The sequence below is a fragment of the Orbicella faveolata genome, unplaced genomic scaffold (genome assembly GCF_042242905.1).
Source record: "Orbicella faveolata isolate gen_17 unplaced genomic scaffold, um_ofav_v1 contig_34, whole genome shotgun sequence".
Taxonomy (NCBI): Eukaryota; Metazoa; Cnidaria; class Anthozoa; order Scleractinia; family Merulinidae; genus Orbicella; species Orbicella faveolata.
This window is the reverse complement of record NW_028301563.1, coordinates 33,112,263-33,129,214: the sequence shown is the minus strand read 5'-3', so window position 1 is coordinate 33,129,214 and position 16,952 is coordinate 33,112,263. Positions and strand designations below refer to the sequence as shown.

The following is a 16,952-nucleotide window of genomic DNA, read 5'->3' as shown; positions in this document are numbered from 1 at the left end:
ATGGAAGTAAGATAAGGCATTTTGTTAATAATTTTCTCTAGCACTTAACTATCCCACATCATATTGTAAATATTTCTTTTTTTAATTCTTTTTAAAACTCTTTTCCCATATTTCTCCGTGACCGCTACTGCGAAATATAATCATGGCTGACTCACAGCTTGCGTTTGGGTTGTCTGTGATAAGATGAAATTGATCATGTCACTTACTCCACGAGACACTTGTGTATCCTCCAAAAATATATTTCCCAACACGGATGATTGTGACAGTTGGACCTTTGCCGTCACAGTTTGAATGGAAAGTATAGGAAGACCAGCCATTTACGGTTGCCCGGTAACAGCAATTCCAGTAAGAAGATTGGCGAGTCACAGGCTTTAACCATTTATCCAGCCATGTCAAAAAATTCTGGCTGTTTCCCACAATCCTGGAATATTTAAGACCCGCTGCAAAAATAACGTATAAGAACGTTCTTTGGATCAACTTTGTACTTAGCACTTGTTTTGGTGGACTATGTTGAAAGTTGGTTTTGCTAAGAATAAATAACACTGCCATCTTCCCCAGTTATAAGATGACCATCAGTGCTTGGACCCTAAATGTGACGCTAACTAAACTGGATGCATTGTTTTTTCGGAAAGATATTTTATATGTGGTGGTTATATTCCACCGTGCAACTTCATTTTTTTTTTTTTCCTGGAATATCTCGTTTTAAATTTTGGGTCGCAGTGATCAATACTCTTAATAGATGATTTAAAATCCTGAACAGGAAAATATTCGTATGATATTTATCAGAAAAACGAAATATCATTACCAATGCTCAGCGCCGACGTCAAAATTCTCAATGGAAAAACCAGCGGCAGATAAAGTCACGAAATTTGACAGCTTTTTTAAATATTGAAATTTTGAAAGAAAAGCCTTTAATGGTTAAAGTCCACGTAGGCGGTTTCAGCTCCACACCCCACCCCTGTCCTTTCTAAGTGTGGTTATGTTAATGTCAAAGCGTGTCTGTAGTAGCGAGGAGATAGCAAACAACATTACTGAGTCGTGTCCTTTTTTTTATTTCCAACAATAACAGTCCTTGCAATATGGCAAACTGATCAAAGATGGAAAGGAGAATTCTGATTGGTCGCTGAACGGTCCGAGGGTTACACTACTGACCGCTAAGATGCACCATTCACGAAGTAGTTTTGGCGAATTGCTTTTGCTCGAAGCATTTCACAGAAGAAAGGTGTTTGTAATTAAGACAAATTCTCACGGTTTTTGTTTGTTTTAATTTTTGACATCATATCTGCTGGACAACTTGAGCTTAATTCTAACTTCTTCAGCCTGAATTGAAGCACAATTAGCATGAAATACTCACCTGGCGCAGAGTACTTGCAAGTTTTCCCATCTCCTGTGTAAGGTTGGTTACACGTACATGTGTAGGATCCTACGGTATTTGTACATGTAGCTAAACGGTGGCAGTCGTGTGTGCCGCTGACGCACTCATCGATGACTGGCGTAATGAGAAACACGGCAAAGTTAGTAAACAAACATAAATTATGTTCTACATGTTCACCAAAAAGCACTTTTTGTTCTCAAGTAAGGACTTGTTGTTGGCATTGATATTAGTACTTTATGATAAATTTGATAGTACGTGTAAACTCATTTCGCTATGTTGTTGTTATTTTGCATTTCTTGTTAAGTGAAAATAACTTACCAGTACAATTTTTGCCGTCGCCTGAATATCCAAGTTTACATGCGCAAGTGTAAGATCCACGAGTATTGTTACAAACAGCATTCACATCACAGCTATGAGAGTTTGAAGAGCACTCGTCTATGTCTGAAACAAGATTAAAGGAGTAAATATGGGTAAACGTTGAGTTATCGTTAACGTTAGTCTGACCATTTCACCAAAGAAGCAAACAGCTTGAGGACAGTCCGTCGAAAGTTTACGGTAAGCACAGTATCTTTTAATGAACATGATAGATTTATTTTACTTTCCACACTCTCTGACTGATGCTCTGCTTTTAAACAATTTATATCACCCAGGTTCTAAGCCACTGGCGTCGGCTTCGAAATTGTTAAAAAAATATAGTTATTACGGGCTTGAACTTTTCTCCAGCACTATTCTCATTGCACAAGAGCGGTTGGTTACAGTTTTTTCTTAACCCGTCAGTGCAGGACAAATTTCATAGTTGTTGAAAATAAATTGTGTGTCATTACCTTTAGCATCCACATCAAATGTATTTATGTCTAGTTTTTTAAGCTAGGGGGGAGGGGAAGAAGTTGTTTGTTTGTCTGTTTGTTTGTTTGTTTCTTACCATTACAAGTTTTTCCGTCTCCGGTATATCCAGCTCTACACTTACAGGAATATGAGCCCACGGTATTCACACAATCTGCATTCACGTCACAGTTATGAGTGTTGGTAATGCACTCCTCCAGGTCTGCAAAAATTACATTTGAAAACAAAATTGAAATAGATATAACATAAATAACATTAAAACGAATTATTTTGGGAATTAACCATAGATCCGGTTTGAGTGCGCAAGATGATCCTAGCTAAAGTTTGGCGACTCTACAATATTTTCATCAGTAGAGATTTATCACCTGTAAAACAAGTAAAGTTGAAGCAGTTATCGCATGGCACGTCATTCCAAGTATATCCATGCCTCACGCCAAGAGTGTGCACACAGTCTTCGTTGTTCCAGTTGTTTGGTTGCTTTGGAGCCCAGAACCTAAAACTGCTAATTTCTTTATTTGTCCACACAAAAGAACCTTCAACACTGCGGTCATTCAGCCCTATCCATGATCTATCGCCAGCATGACGGTGCTGAATAAATACGTTTTCCTCCTGGTTGTGCACTGTAACCAGATCAGAGTTCATCTCAGAACAGTTTGACTCAGCAGTCAACCATGTGGCGCATGCGGGGCTTGAAAAGTAGCAATAACCACCAAAGTAAGTCCATCCTGGCTGGCAAATGTCTGTAGATGCAAACAAAAATAAATCAATAAAAAGTAAGAGAAATCATTAAGAATGTCTTGAGTGTTTTTAAAGGAAATAGTTGGTTGTCATGTTTCTGAGAAACCTCTACATGTTTTGGCACTTTTCTCCTGACTGAAACATTGGACTTCGTTTGTTATGAAATTAACTTCTGATCATCAAACTAGAAAATAATTAGGCTGATACGATCTTATTTTTAAAGGGGCACAGTCACAGTATCTTGAGTTATTTTTGGCCACGTAAAAAATTACCATTAAGTTGAAAGAGACCTGAAAATCGTCGTATACTAAGATACAGGCTTCAAAGAGGTAATAATAAACAATCAAGGAACAAGGATGGCCAGAATGGAGGTTAACACGGATTACAAACGACGGATTTGAAATATTTAACCTAAACTTTTCAACATGGGCAAACTGTGACGTAGCTGCTTTAAAAAGCGTAGGAGATAGAAGTTAATAAAATATGAATATCAAAAAAGCTAAACTACCGATCTCGAGAATAGTAAAATTAAAAATGAATTATTTTGTCCGTACCTGAAAGGACAGCGTATGAGATAGACAGTGGATCATACTTTGTGTCATACAACTCTTTTAAACAAACTCGCACATCGGTTGTATTGATGTACTGCAAAAAAAGAACAAATATAATCAGTGGTCTTCTAAACTTTTAGTCCAAAAGATAATTTTCACTTCGCTCCCGGTAATATTCTGAATATTATTTACTCATCGGGAGAAAAAGCAAACTCATACCTCCCTTGAGTTTTTGTTCCGGTAAGACATATCAATATCATATTATTTGCCTGTAGCAGATATTCCTCAACTTTCTGTACAACATGAAATTAATGTTTTGTCGATTATGACTTCAGCCGTCTTGGAGACGCCATCTTGGATTTTACGATTTTCCCGGCATTCAATTTGATGGAAAATAATGGCTGTAAAAAGGTACGATACTAATTCTGTATCGACGTTTAAGAAAATTCAAAGAGACTAAGAACTCTGTCAAATAGATGAGATTTGGTTCGACTGGCTTGTCAAAAATGCAGTTTCTATGGAAATGCCTAAAGAAGTAAAGAAACAGAATTACCTCCACCCAAGCAGTTATTCCATTGTGTACTGGTTGTTTATTTCCACCGCTAGATGAATGGTTCGCCGAAACAAACACATTCGGGGTGCTGTTGTACTTTTCAGTGAAGCGGATATCCTAAAGAAAAACTCTCATTAAGTAAGCGGGGTGTAATCCAACTTTGACCACTAGCTTTAAATTTAACCACTACCAAACCGGAATTTTGTAACAACCTACCGAGTCAGTTTTGTTTAAATTGACGTTGTTCTGTAGCTTCTGTACACTAACTCTTGAAATTTTTGAAAAAGTATACGTAATTCCGGGCAAACTCTCTCGTAAAAAAAAAAGATACCAACCTTACAATAGGCATTGTTGTAATCTGCGGGTGGATGTTGGGCGTTAGCAAAATAGATTGAACTGTGTTCTGTAAAAAGAGGCTTGTGGAGAGAAGAAAACGCCAGCCATTTCTAAAAGAGAAAAATAAATAAATGTTAACAAGACAATTGACCATAAGAGAAGGTCTAAATCAAGATTCTATTTCTTCTTAATGTATGATACGCCGATAGTAAAGTATGCTAGAGAATTAGCTGCCAATGCTAAAGACCAGTGTTAAGCGGCTAAAGTAAATGATAAGGATCTCTCAGTTTCTTATTGTTGGTACGCAAAAAAGGTGTGGACACTTACAGTATAAACATCGTCGTGAGACCCTGCGTAGTTCTGCAGCTCCCTCAAACAAACTTTAAACGAGGATTGCGTGACGTCTTCAATCCACACACTGGCAGCGTCACGCTTGAGTCCTAAACGAAAGTGTGCAGCGGTAACAAACACTGAAGGTATCACTGAAAACTTTCCCTGCATAGAAAAAAAAACCACAAGCTGTTACCGTTGATGTTACTCGTGCTACTACTGTTGTTATTGTTGCCTTACTGCTGTTTAACATTAGCGAAGATTTGGAAATCTAGGGATGGCTAATGCTTTGATGGTTGAGTGATATGTGACATTTTAGGTCCATTGGTCCAAAGGAAATCACATTACATTGAACTAAATTCGATAACTGTAAGCTATTCGAGTTTATTCTTCGTGAACCTGAGTTGTAAAATGAAACGAAAAAGTACCTACCGATGGAAAATTGACAGATTTACAAGTCGTTCCAGTCCACCATTGTGATATCCGTACCTCCCCGGCAACACCACCAACAGGAGCCCCTTGGTACGCCATCCAATCAACTGTCACGTTAGCTTTTGATTTGCGCTCATTGTAGCCTGCCGCCATCACACACGCAGTGAATCGATCATAACCGACATTCTCAACCCACGACACAGCGGCATCATGGACGTATGACTTGTCACTGGTGTCAATATGATTGACAGTGATCTGGACTTCAAGTGGTTTGTCAGGATAAAACATGTAAGGCTTGAGGCGAATTACTTCACAGTGAGAGTATCCCAGTAAAGGAATGTGTGGCATGTGACGGCGACCTCGCTGGAAAGGAAATCCTGATAGAAACGAAGACGGCTAAGTAATTAATTAGTACTTAGGGTTTACTACTATTTTGCGCTTTGCGTTTCGGTCAAAAATTTAACTAACACCTTTAATTGAACGGCTGGAAGAGGCTATAACGCCTTCCAAACTAAAATGTGGTGTTCCAATTTGATAAAATTCAGAGTAAATACTGAGAACCACTTCAAAAATGGCTACTTTTTCGGTGTAAAATAGAAACCTGTCTCGGAGAAAAGTTATTTTTACGTTGCAGGCTTGGAAGTTTCGTTGGAAATGAGTGCAAAATTGGCCTAAAGTGAAACGTAGAGCTTAGGCGGAAATCTATGATTGCCATTTAATTCCAAAGACGATATTTGCAATATACTAAGAATCTTAAACTGGTGTTAAAACTCAGAGGAAAAGTTTCCCTGTTTGCAAGGAATGAAAAAATTCTTCCGAGCAATTTCCTATTCTTTATTTGAACTGAAATGTAATGTTTAAGTCACGCATAAGAAACCAAATGATTTTTTTGAATTTCTTGTCTCGAGAGGTACCTCCATAGAAAACGATTCAAAATTTCTGATCCCCCAAACAACACTAGAAAGGGTTCAGAATTTCTGATCTCCCAAAGAACATTAGAAAAGGTTCAGAATTTCTGATCCCCCAAAGAACACCAGAAAGGGTTCAGAATTTCTGATCCCCCAAAGAACACTAGAAAGGGTTCAGAATTTCTGATCTCCCAAAGAACATTAGAAAAGGTTCAGAATTTCTGATCCCCCAAAGAACACCAGAAAGGGTTCAGAATTTCTGATCCCCCAAAGAACACTAGAAAGGGTTCAGAATTTCTGATCCCCCAAAGAACTCTAGAAAGGGTTCAGAATTTCTGATCCCCCAAAGAACACAGGAGAAGATTCAGAATTTCTGATCCCCTGCAAAGCCAGTGTTACATCCAATGTAGCCACATTAAATCATAACACTGAAGACAGGGTTTAGATCTTGCTGCCTGCCTGAACAATGTCTAATCAAAATATTTTTTCTTCATAACAATATTCAATGAGAAATTTTATACAAATATAGCATAATTCTTAACAGATTCCATACACTCAGATTATACTGAGAGAGTGATGAAGAACAATTTTCTTCACAGCAGTCTATTAATATAAGTAACTGTAAACATCACACATTGTATTACAATGATCTATGCACTTCAAAATTACAGTAGCTGTAAGTTTAAAAAAACAATATCAAACAGTACCTAAGAGGATAGGAAAGTTCAGAATTGATCAAAACAGTAAGATTACTCAAACTGCACAACTGTAGGCATAAATGCAGACTCCACTTTCTCTGTCAGAATTTGCCCACCTTATGTGAAAGAAAAATTTCTAACAATTTCTGTTTAACATGGAAACAAGGCACCTCACTGTTATAAAACAAAAAGAGCGTTCAGGAACACTACAGTACATTACAGGGATGACAATTAAAGACTGCAATATACATGAACATTTAAATTTGCAGTTGATACATTTAAGTGGGTCAATGTACTCTACATACATGTATACAGTGTCCTCCAAAAACCTGTTGTCATATAGCAGAGGCCATGGACTTTAGCTTTGCCCAACACGTTTTTACATCTTCAATCTAACTTTTTGAGTGGGCTACCAGTTCATTCACACTTCAGTTACGCAACCAGTTTAACCATGCTCAAAGGAGAAGAGTGTGGGTAAAATTGTTTTTATAAAGACCTGACAGATATGGATGCAAGTATTGTAGCTAATGCTACAAGCAATTCTATTCTTTCTTTTTTAATTTGGCATACTCATCTTGGAGATGTTTCCTGGTAGCTGGCAATAGTTTGCTGTCCTCAGTTAAAGAAGCCCTCCCAAAAACAATCATATCTTATTACTAGTTTATTACTAACTTCATGCTACTTGCAACTATCTCATTCCTGGTTGAGGGATGTAAATCTCTATTCTTTTTTCTATCCAAGAGGTTTTGTAGATAGAGGATAGCTATCTTTGACATGGCTTAAAGCTAACTAATATCTATCTATCAGATAGTTAGGAAATAGATTGACTAGCTAAAAACTAGCTTCCTGTGTAGATAGTCAACAGATACTTAGATGGCCTATCTATCCACTAACTTGTCTATCCAAAAACCACCACTAATGTAGTAAACCAAAACCTAGGCTTTCTGAAGACTATTCCTTGCATTGAACAATAAAACACTATCCTATCTAGTAAAAAGATAGCCTATCTGACAACTACCCATCACTCATATCGTACTGTGATAACCTACCCAAAACCCAGAGATAGTAAAAAGACAGCAGCCAATCTAAAAAATTATCCATCACTCATGTACATGCAGCACTTTAATATTTACCTAACCAAAAGCTTTCTTAGTCACAGGTGGTGAAACTATAGCTAACTATTGAAAACTCTTCATTATTCATTTTATATGGATCTTTGATAACTGCTCTTCAAATCCTAAACCTAAGTGAAATCTCTGTATTTACATAGGAAAATGTATAAATAACTAATAGTTTTATTTAACCCTGCTACAGTTGTACATTAAAATTTAATACCAAAAACCAGGCACATCCAGATGCAAAAGGAGGACAAAATCTGGCTGGAAATGAGTTTCCATTATGTTGCGATTTATCACAAAACTTACTTAAATTTAACATATATCCTTCTAAAATCCTGTTTGAAACACTTCTCAGCTACTTAAATTGGAGTCTAGTAAATGTTTACATTCTTCAGTAAATTTTCATGAAATGTAAACAGATTTCATGACCGGAAAAGCACAAAATATTCTTGACATGAATTTCAAATTTCAATTACAGGAATTTCTTCATGAAAGTATTTTTTTCAATTAATTTTATCCATGAATCATGGGTTTTTCAAATTATGGCAAGACTTATGAACAAAGGTCTGGAAGTGGTTAAAAGTAATTTTCCGTAACCTAGCTGTGAATTATATCTGCTGTTCTAAATAACCTCTATTTGCATAAAGAAATGCCAAATTATAAAGGACCTTTGGAACACTGCCCAATTAAAGAGAACTTCAACCACCCTAATGAAAATAACATCAGTCTTTTGCAACTCAAGTAATAAGTGGCAAACAAATGGTCTTGATAATGTAATATGCACATCTAACATAACCTCAAGAGCACCACCATCAACCTGAAAATCAAAAAGGTGAAGGATGTTGCTTTTTGATATCTTGTGTTTTAGGTGTTGTATACTACATATGTATGCCCAGTTGATCCTAGACAAGATATACACCAGATATATAAGAAGTATATGTAAACTACATGAGAGAGCTCACATTTATTGCACTTATTGTACTTTTACAATGAATGATTTTCCCAACACGAAATTGTTAGTATATTGTTGCGTTGAATAGAGTTGCTTTCATAACTCCTTTAGGAAATGAACATTTGTATTCACGAAATCAACAAGACTTAACAGTGTGTTAAAGCATCTGCATCTTCTGTAATCTTCCACGATCAATTTAACCGGCCAGAACGTTTCCAGTATTTTAAGAACCGTCACAAATTATGCAAGAAAATCAGTTTACCTTGGAAAGCTGCAGGAACCATAACCTTTCTGTAAACCTGACGAGTGTAAGAGAAACCGCCAGCTGCTGGCAAATAGTTTGATTGCCACACTGTTTTGCCGACGAAACTTCATACTTTTCCACCTTTACTGGGATTTGACTAAACTGGAATAACAACGGACATCTGTAAACAATTTGTGACTGCTTTCCAACGTAGAGCAAGGCTATATAATAACAGAGAGCTTTGTTATCGAATCCTAACAACATTGACCACGACTTTGCCCGCCATTTTGGTGTTTCCGTCCGATCCCATAATCCTTCGGTCAATCTGATAAATGAATACTTTTGACCAGCAGATTCCCTTTCCAAAGGAGTCGGTTATTTGCGCGCAATTTCGAATCCAACATTGTCAATAGCAGCAAGAAGCATGGAATGATTTGTCCAAGTTCAAATGAGTATCTTGGTTGCTTCGGTGAAAGAAAGGCAAGTCGCAGAAAAGTAAGTATATCATAATTGTTGCTCAACATTACAGTTAGCTGCTCAATCTTTGAATCGAAAGCAATGTTGTGGCTGAAGAAATTTCGTTGTTATATTTATTTCGCGATCACTGAAACACAAGAAAAACGTTTGTTCTCCTGATTTTATTAGCACCCGTAACGAAGAAATTATTCACACGCATTTCCTATGTATGAAATGCTTGCATAATAGCTTGTTAGTGTGCTTTTTGAAGAGGTAACTTAAAGTTTACACTGAATTGATTTGAAGCTACAGATCACGCTCGATACACTTCACTACCGCATTGCCTACATACTGCTCACTATTCTTTACAAAAGAATACACTCCCGATCAATTGATTAATGAAAAACAATGTTAATTCTATCGCTATTTATAAGAATATTTAGCTTCAATTGCTTCATTGCAGAGCAGAGGGGAAAAAAAAGGCAAGAATAGCGGCCCTCAATCCGAAACGAACACATTAAAGCAGAAAACGGAGGTGGCGCAGACGGCAGCTGAGTCCTGATTAAAATTCTTGTTATCTTTGATGTGGACTTTAAACAACAGCTCGTAATTCTGGAGCCTAAATTCATATCTTTTTGAATTGAAAATAAAACCTTTCACTGTCCGAAATGAAACTGCAATTTTTGTCTCGATCCTTTGGCGTGGTTTCAAATCGTTATTAATAATGACCTAGCTGTGAATATTTCATTTGTGTACTTTTCTGATGCCCTTTACTCTGTGATCCTTTTGTCTGTAATGTGTTTAAAGTTACTATCCAATCGTTACTTTTTAGCTATCAGACATCTAGTTAATTTCTTGTGAATTATAAATAGACGGCCATTTCTGTCCTGTCACCTGACAAGGGGGATCAGAAATTCTGAATCCTTTTAAGAATTATGGGCAGATGACCGTTTTGTTCTGATAAGTTATGCACTGGGGGATCAGAATTTTTGAATCCCTTTAAGTCATGTGGGATCAGAAATGCTCTTTCTATCATGTTAGCAGATTTGGTGGGGGAGGGGGATCAGAAATTCGCAATACTTTTAGAACCATGAACAGATAGCCGTTTTCGTCCCGTGAGGTGATGGGGATCAGAAATTCTGGATGCATTTAGAATTATAAATAGATGACTGTTTTGCTCTGACGGGTTGTGGACTGGGGATCAGTTTTTTGAAACTATTAAAGTCTTGGGGGATCAGAAATTCTGAATCCTTTTAGAATCATAGATGGATGACCGTTTTATTCTGATACGTTGTGGGCCGGGAGATCAGAAAATCTGAATCTCTCAAAAAAGGAAAGCGCGATGGGTGCACGATCTTTTTACATTAAATTGTACATTTTGGTGAAATTGGATGTCTGGTCCCTGGCGGACTCAACTGAACACTTCTTTTTCTCCTTCCAATAAGCCAAAACCTTTCGGAAACACAAACTTTTTCGGCATCAAATACCAGTACCCTTCGGAATTTTTCCAAATTGGAATGCCACATTTTAGTTTGGAAGGCGTTCTATGTTTGTTTAGAGTTGTCCGGGTTGTCGCATGCAAATTAGTTTAAATAAGCCTTGATCAAAGAGAAACACGATGAAAAATTTTTATGTATCTAATTAAGTAACTAAATCTTTCAAAAAATCTTTGTGTTCTAGCCATCTGTTAAAAGTAACTGTTTTTTCTCATTTACTTCCTATCAGCGTCCTCAAGGTGTATACCACGAAAATCCAAATTAATCGATCCTGACCTTCACAGCTGCCCGGATGTTGTACAGAGTAGTTTAGTTGAAGAAGACACATTTCCTGTTTATATAAACACTCATTGTCGTATGTTGTGCCATTTGATGAGCAGACTGGTTCCTGGTAGGATGGACAACTGTCCACACACACACAGCGAGCATCATGGGGTCCAAACGCCTTGCACAGACCATGGTACTGACATTTCACATTCAAACATGGGTCCAAGTCTGTTACCGGGAGACAATGCGTCAGTCATGCAACGGGAATTTTTTTCAGAAATTTAGACACTGAATATAGTTTAAGAAAATCTCGGCAAATTTAAAAGACAACGAGTAAAAGCAGTGGGGTGAGTGAGAATTTTGAAGATTTTTAAAATAATTTTACACCATTTTGGGTATAATGGGTCAAACCTTTTAAATAAATAAACCTTCATTTCAAGGTGGTGAATCTATAGACAAAACGCAATTTATGATTACTTGATAACTTTCCAGTGCGACCACACAAGAACAAGGGATCTCTACTAACCTAATGACAGCTGAATACCTACCTCCAATCACCATGTAATCCACTGTAATGGAGTCCTTGCTGGCGTAACTGTTATAATTTGTTATACACATCTTTGCTTCCTTCTTGGATGTGTGCTAAGTAAATAAATAAATATCACACTAATTACTTTTGTTAATTAAGTACATTGCAGTTGGAAATTTAAGAACAGGAACGAAACTGAATATTGACATACCTCAACCCAAGCGGTAACAACGCTACATTGGCTTCCAAACAGACGTGAATATCTATTATCGAAACTGTGCTTTGGCGACACTAGCACAACCGGAGGAGAATAAAATGGCTTTGTGAATGTTATTGTCTGCAAAGCAAAAGTAAACGTATTAAGACATTGTTCCTGTTAAAAAACGCTACTTGATGGCTTTTAAGAGTGTTATGTTATTGATTAATTTTCACTAAGAGTATTTTCTTAAATCGATTTTGGGGTATTTCCTTTTTAATATCAGAAACATTTTCTTACTCTAGATGTATCTGAGACTCAAACATCAAAATACTCGTGCTATCTTTGAGTTCTAACTATCATTAGAAGAATTCTACTCGAGCTGGTATACCACTGCGAAAGCTGCAATCTGATTGGCAGAGTCATTGCACAGTATCAGGCTTAAGCATATATATAGTGTGCAGTGGCTTAATGTGATCAACATATGAATAAATGGCCACGTTTTCTAGTTTCGGCGACGTTTTGAAGGAACACTGAGTAAGTTGGACAGTCAAATCCCTGGGAAGAGACTAAACGAAGGACATTTACGGTTTCTGGCATTTGAAAGCTCAAAATTGTTGAAATAAACTAATGAGCGCGTAGACTGCTGAAAATTTCAAATAAAATTTCAGTCCTAGCGATTATTCCAAAGTTTTTGATAATGATAATGATGATGATATCCATAATGATGATGATGATGATAATGATGACGATGAAGACGGTTATGAAGTTGATGTTATTTAACTCTTACTTGGCAGAATGCGTAGTTATTTTGGTGTGAAGGATAAGAGGTATTTTTGAAAACAAGACTGTCGGTTATGGTAAAGTTGTCAACCTTCAGATCCGTAAATGCCATCCAGATCTGCGAAGGAAAACATAATATCAATGGACCTTAGATGCTCTGTTGTATATTATAATCATCAATTAGCGGGAGAGTTTTTGCTAGAATTGTAATTATTTTCATCAGCGTATTACAGGCTATTGTAATACATAGTACTACAAGCCAAGTTCAGAATTGTTGTTTCCAATTGATAACATTCACAGGTAATCCCAAAAGAGCAAGATAAATCCTTTTGTTAACAAATCAAGGAAAAGAACGTTTTGTCAGCTAAAAAAAAGAAAATCTTATGGAAAGCTGGTCAATGCTGGTTCTCTTTATTCCAAAAAATTAACTGTATATGCCCCTTTTAAATGGTTAATTGATTAATTGCAAAATTCAATAGTGTTTGTCTACGAACGCTCATAACAAACGTAATGAACTCAAACAAAGTCTAGTTGTTTCGTTTTTAGCTCTACAAGGGCGTCCGCTGAAAGAAAAAGAAATCTTCATTGACTTCATAAGCTACTGGTCTCATAAACTGAACGAAAAGAACTTCGCCGTGAGTTCCATTTGGAACTAGATAACGCTTTAGATTCTTCCAGACAATGATAGTATTGATAAAATACACTCACTATTTTTATATTACTTTGTGGTCCAGAAAAAACCTTAGCTTCTCGAATGCAAATTTTGAAACTGTGTTTAGGAAAGTCTTCCACCCACAGGAGAATAGCCTCATGAGCTTTCTTCGAAACCTGATGGCTGGCGGTTATAAATATAGCTGGAGCAGTGGAGGAATTCTGTGAAAAAAGATCATAACATAAAAAAGGTAAACTATTAAGTGAACTAAATTCGAGTGAAGAAGTCAAAAGTGAAGAAGTGAGGAAGTGAAGAAGTGAAAAGGAAAAAAGTGAAAAGTTAAGAAGTGCAGAAGTAAAAAGTAAAGAAGTGAGGAAGTGAAGAAGTAAAGAGGTGAAGGGTGAAGAAGTGAGAAAGTGAAGCAGTTAAGAAGTAAAGAAGTGAGGAAGTGAAGAGGTGAAGGGTGAAGAAGTGAGAAAGTGAAGCAGTTAAGAAGTAAAGAAGTGAGGAAGTGAAGAGGTGAAGAGGTGAAGGGTGAAGAAGTGAGAAAGTGAAGAAGTGAAGAAGTGGAGAAGTGGAGAAGTGAAGAAGTGAAGAGGTGAAGAGGTGAAGAGGTGAAGAAGTGAAGAAATGAAGAAGTGAAGAAGTGAAGAAGTGATGAAATGAAAAGGAAAAAAGGGAAAAGTTAAGAAGTGCAGAAGTAAAAAGTAAAGAAGTGAGGAAGTGAAGAAGTAAAGAGGTGAAGGGTGAAGAAGTGAGAAAGTGAAGCAGTTAAGAAGTAAAGAAGTGAGGAAGTGAAGAGGTGAAGAGGTGAAGGGTGAAGAAGTGAGAAAGTGAAGCAGTTAAGAAGTAAAGAAGTGAGGAAGTGAAGAGGTGAAGAGGTGAAGGGTGAAGAAGTGAGAAAGTGAAGAAGTGAAGAAGTGGAGAAGTGGAGAAGTGGAGAAGTGGAGAAGTGAAGAAGTGAAGAAGTGAAGAAGTGAAGAAGTGAAGAGGTGAAGAGGTGAAGAGGTGAAGAAGTGAAGAAATGAAGAAGTGAAGAAGTGATGAAATGAAAAGGAAAAAAGGGAAAAGTTAAGAGGTGAAGAAGTAAAAAAGTAAAGAAGTGAGGAAGTGAAGAAGTGAAGAGGTGTAGGGTGAAGAAGTGAGAAAGTGAAGCAGTTAAGAAGTAAAGAAGTGAAGAAGTGAGGAAGTGAAGAAGTGAAGAAGTGAAGAAGTGAAGAAGTGAAGAAGTGAAGAAGTGGAGAAGTGGAGAAGTGAAGAAGTGAAGAAGTGAAGAAGTGAAGAAGTGAAGAAGTGAAGAAGTGAAGAAGTGAAGAAGTGGAGAAGTGAAGAAGTGAAGAGGAGGGGGCAGGCCGACAATGGGACAATGACACAAGGGGACAAGGGGAAAACGGAGACATGGAGAGTACGGGACAAGAGGATCAGGGGACAAGGTAAAAAGGAGACAAGGAATCAAGAGAAAAAGGAATCAAACTATAAAGGAAAGAATGACAACAGTAGAAAGGCTTGGAAAGAGCCAAAACTTCGTGAAAATCCCTAGTTTTCCTCGGTATTCAACACTTTTTAAAAAATGGAGAAGTGAAGAACTAAGAATGACAACAGCAATAAAGATGGGAAAAAGGTCGGGAAAATCGTTAGTTTGGCAGGGTATTCTACACTTCCACGCACAGAGAAGTGTGGAATTATATCAAAGTGTAGAAACCAGAGATTTCATTGCCAGTACTGGACACTTGCGACAAGGAGACATGGGACAAGAGAACAAGGGGACAAGAGGACAAGAGGACAAGAGGACAAGGGGACAAGGGGACAAGGGAACAAGGGAACAAGGGGACAAGGGGACAGAGGGAAAAGGGCACAAGGGAAAAAGGGCACAAGGGGACAAGAGCACAAAGGAACAAGGGTACAAGGGAATAAGGGGACAAGGGGACAAGGGGAAGAGGACAAGCGGACAAGGGGACAAGTGGACAAAGGGCCAAGGGGCCAAGGGGACAAGGGAACAAGGGGACAAGGGGACAAATGGACCAAATGACGAGGGGACAACGGGACAACGGGTTAAGGGGACAAGGGGACAATTAGGGGGTAAGGGGACAATGGGACAATTAGTGGGTAAGGGGACAAGTGGAACAAGTGGACCAGGTGACAGGACAAGGGGATTAGGGGACAGAGTTGAAGGGGGGGGGGGGGGGTACGGAATTAGGGGAAGAAGTGGTCGCTTCGACACAGGAACAAATGGACAAGGGAAAGGGATCGAGTTGGCAAAGCAACACGGGGACAAGGGATGAACGAGAAAGGGGTTAATGGGGCAAAGGAACAATGGGAATAAATAACGAGGGGCAAGTGGATAAGGGGACAGGGGTGGGATATAAGAAAATACTTCTCACCTGTATTAAACCGATCTTTTTACATTTGGTTCCAGTTATCAAATAGTTGAACGTGATACTGCCAAGTTGCGATCCAGATGGTGTAGTCTGAAACGCTATCCAATTAACCTCGGCTGTCTCGTTGGAACCTTTTCCATATTCCAGAATACAGACTTTGAATCCACTTGTGGTAACAGACTCGACCCACAGAGTCGCGCTATTGCGGGGAAGTGAACTCTTGACGGTGTGGCCAATTGATGCAAAAACGTTTACTTGTTGCGCACCGTAAAATGAATGTTGGAATGAGATCTTTTTACAGGCAAACAGTCCTGGCGCGACGGTGGCTACTTTGTCTTTCCCAGCTTCTAAAGCGTACGCTGTGAAAAGATCAAGAAAACAAATTCCCTTGAACGATTTCTTTGTTTGTATCACGCAACCTCCATATTTACCATTCACACATTTTTTTCCTATCTTTTCCTAAAAAACAAATTAATCTTATCTCAGCATAATGAGAATAAAATAGACTGATAAAAATCGGAATAGTGGTTTCTTGTCCCATACCTTCACTGATGTGTGCGCAGAGAAATAAGACAAAGGCGAAGAACAAACACAGCGAGAGTTGGCGATCGTAAGACATCTTGCTTCAACTCAAAGAAAAATGTTCCGCTATGTATATTTATTGTTTATCATACGTGGCCTTCATTTGTACCTGTATCTACAAGACTAACTTTCAGACAGCACGTGCTGTTAAATCATTTGCCCTGGAGGTATCTGTCTGAAATTGATGTGTGGGTGGAGGTGTTGTGCACATATGTTATAATTATGCTCAAATCTAAGATCAATTGAATCAAAATTACACAGTAAACCTCCTCCGCCTAAGTGTAAAATTCCTTCAGAGATTAAGACATTGCTTTATTATTTGCATTTGTGTTCAGTGGTCAGTGACATTACGGATCGTAACTCTGTCACTTACAAAGGTACACCTCCCCACCCTCCACAGGGTTCACTTTTATGCCCTCAATCCGTAATCAAAATACCTTTAGGGCATACTTTGGAGTATTTAGTAGTCGAGAAATTACGATACAAAAACATTAATGTTAACGAAATTTTACCTTCAATTTCTTTTTCCATTTAT

General features: G+C 37.9%; 4 protein-coding genes and 2 long non-coding RNA genes across 6 annotated transcripts in view; 1 reads left to right on the top strand and 5 right to left on the bottom strand.

Moving 5' to 3' along the window:
• The window catches only part of LOC149105850 (uncharacterized), a 37,667-nt gene that overhangs the window by 3,211 nt on the left and 17,504 nt on the right, over positions 1–16,952 (bottom strand). The gene's annotated exons all lie outside the window — the stretch shown is intronic.
• On the bottom strand, positions 101–2,944 carry LOC149105855 (uncharacterized). Its single transcript, XM_089271534.1, has 5 exons — positions 2,584–2,944; positions 2,298–2,420; positions 1,694–1,816; positions 1,355–1,489; positions 101–440 (listed from the first exon to the last, which is right to left on the bottom strand). Exons 1-5 carry the CDS (start codon positions 2,858–2,860, stop codon positions 199–201), a joined length of 900 nt encoding a protein of 299 aa, XP_089127660.1. The 5' UTR covers positions 2,861–2,944; the 3' UTR covers positions 101–198.
• On the bottom strand, positions 2,884–5,650 carry LOC149105854 (uncharacterized). Its single transcript, XM_089271396.1, has 5 exons — positions 5,159–5,650; positions 4,724–4,891; positions 4,396–4,506; positions 3,578–3,601; positions 2,884–2,958 (listed from the first exon to the last, which is right to left on the bottom strand). Exons 1-5 carry the CDS (start codon positions 5,504–5,506, stop codon positions 2,884–2,886), a joined length of 726 nt encoding a protein of 241 aa, XP_089127522.1. The 5' UTR covers positions 5,507–5,650.
• On the bottom strand, positions 6,633–9,365 carry LOC149105853 (uncharacterized). Its single transcript, XR_016201491.1, has 2 exons — positions 9,097–9,365; positions 6,633–8,699 (listed from the first exon to the last, which is right to left on the bottom strand). It is a non-coding gene; the product is annotated as an uncharacterized LOC149105853 (long non-coding RNA).
• Positions 9,419–10,214, top strand: LOC149105852 (uncharacterized). The gene is made up of 2 exons (XR_016201492.1): positions 9,419–9,573; positions 9,998–10,214. It is a non-coding gene; the product is annotated as an uncharacterized LOC149105852 (long non-coding RNA).
• LOC149105851 (uncharacterized) lies at positions 11,089–16,528 on the bottom strand. Its single transcript, XM_089271395.1, has 7 exons — positions 16,379–16,528; positions 15,839–16,194; positions 13,514–13,678; positions 12,813–12,923; positions 12,038–12,163; positions 11,846–11,939; positions 11,089–11,525 (listed from the first exon to the last, which is right to left on the bottom strand). The coding sequence occupies exons 1-7, from the start codon at positions 16,452–16,454 to the stop codon at positions 11,242–11,244; spliced, it is 1,212 nt and encodes a 403-aa protein (XP_089127521.1). The 5' UTR covers positions 16,455–16,528; the 3' UTR covers positions 11,089–11,241.

Coding starts and splice junctions, on each gene's coding strand:
- LOC149105851 (XM_089271395.1), bottom strand. CDS start 16,454: ATGTCTTACGATCGCCAACTCTCGCTGTGTTTGTTCTTCGCCTTTGTC. Junction 16,195..16,378: donor CTGCGCACACATCAGTGAAG/GTATGGGACAAG, acceptor ATCTTTTCACAG/CGTACGCTTTAGAAGCTGGG. Junction 13,679..15,838: donor AAAAGATCGGTTTAATACAG/GTGAGAAGTATT, acceptor CTTTTTTCACAG/AATTCCTCCACTGCTCCAGC.
- LOC149105855 (XM_089271534.1), bottom strand. CDS start 2,860: ATGAACTCTGATCTGGTTACAGTGCACAACCAGGAGGAAAACGTATTT. Junction 1,817..2,297: donor AGACGGAAAAACTTGTAATG/GTAAGAAACAAA, acceptor ATCTTGTTTCAG/ACATAGACGAGTGCTCTTCA. Junction 441..1,354: donor TTGCAAGTACTCTGCGCCAG/GTGAGTATTTCA, acceptor TTATTTTTGCAG/CGGGTCTTAAATATTCCAGG.
- LOC149105854 (XM_089271396.1), bottom strand. CDS start 5,506: ATGCCACACATTCCTTTACTGGGATACTCTCACTGTGAAGTAATTCGC. Junction 3,602..4,395: donor ACAACAATGCCTATTGTAAG/GTTGGTATCTTT, acceptor CTTTTTTTGCAG/TACATCAATACAACCGATGT. Junction 2,959..3,577: donor TCAATACAACCGATGTGCGA/GTTTGTTTAAAA, acceptor TTGCATCTACAG/ACATTTGCCAGCCAGGATGG.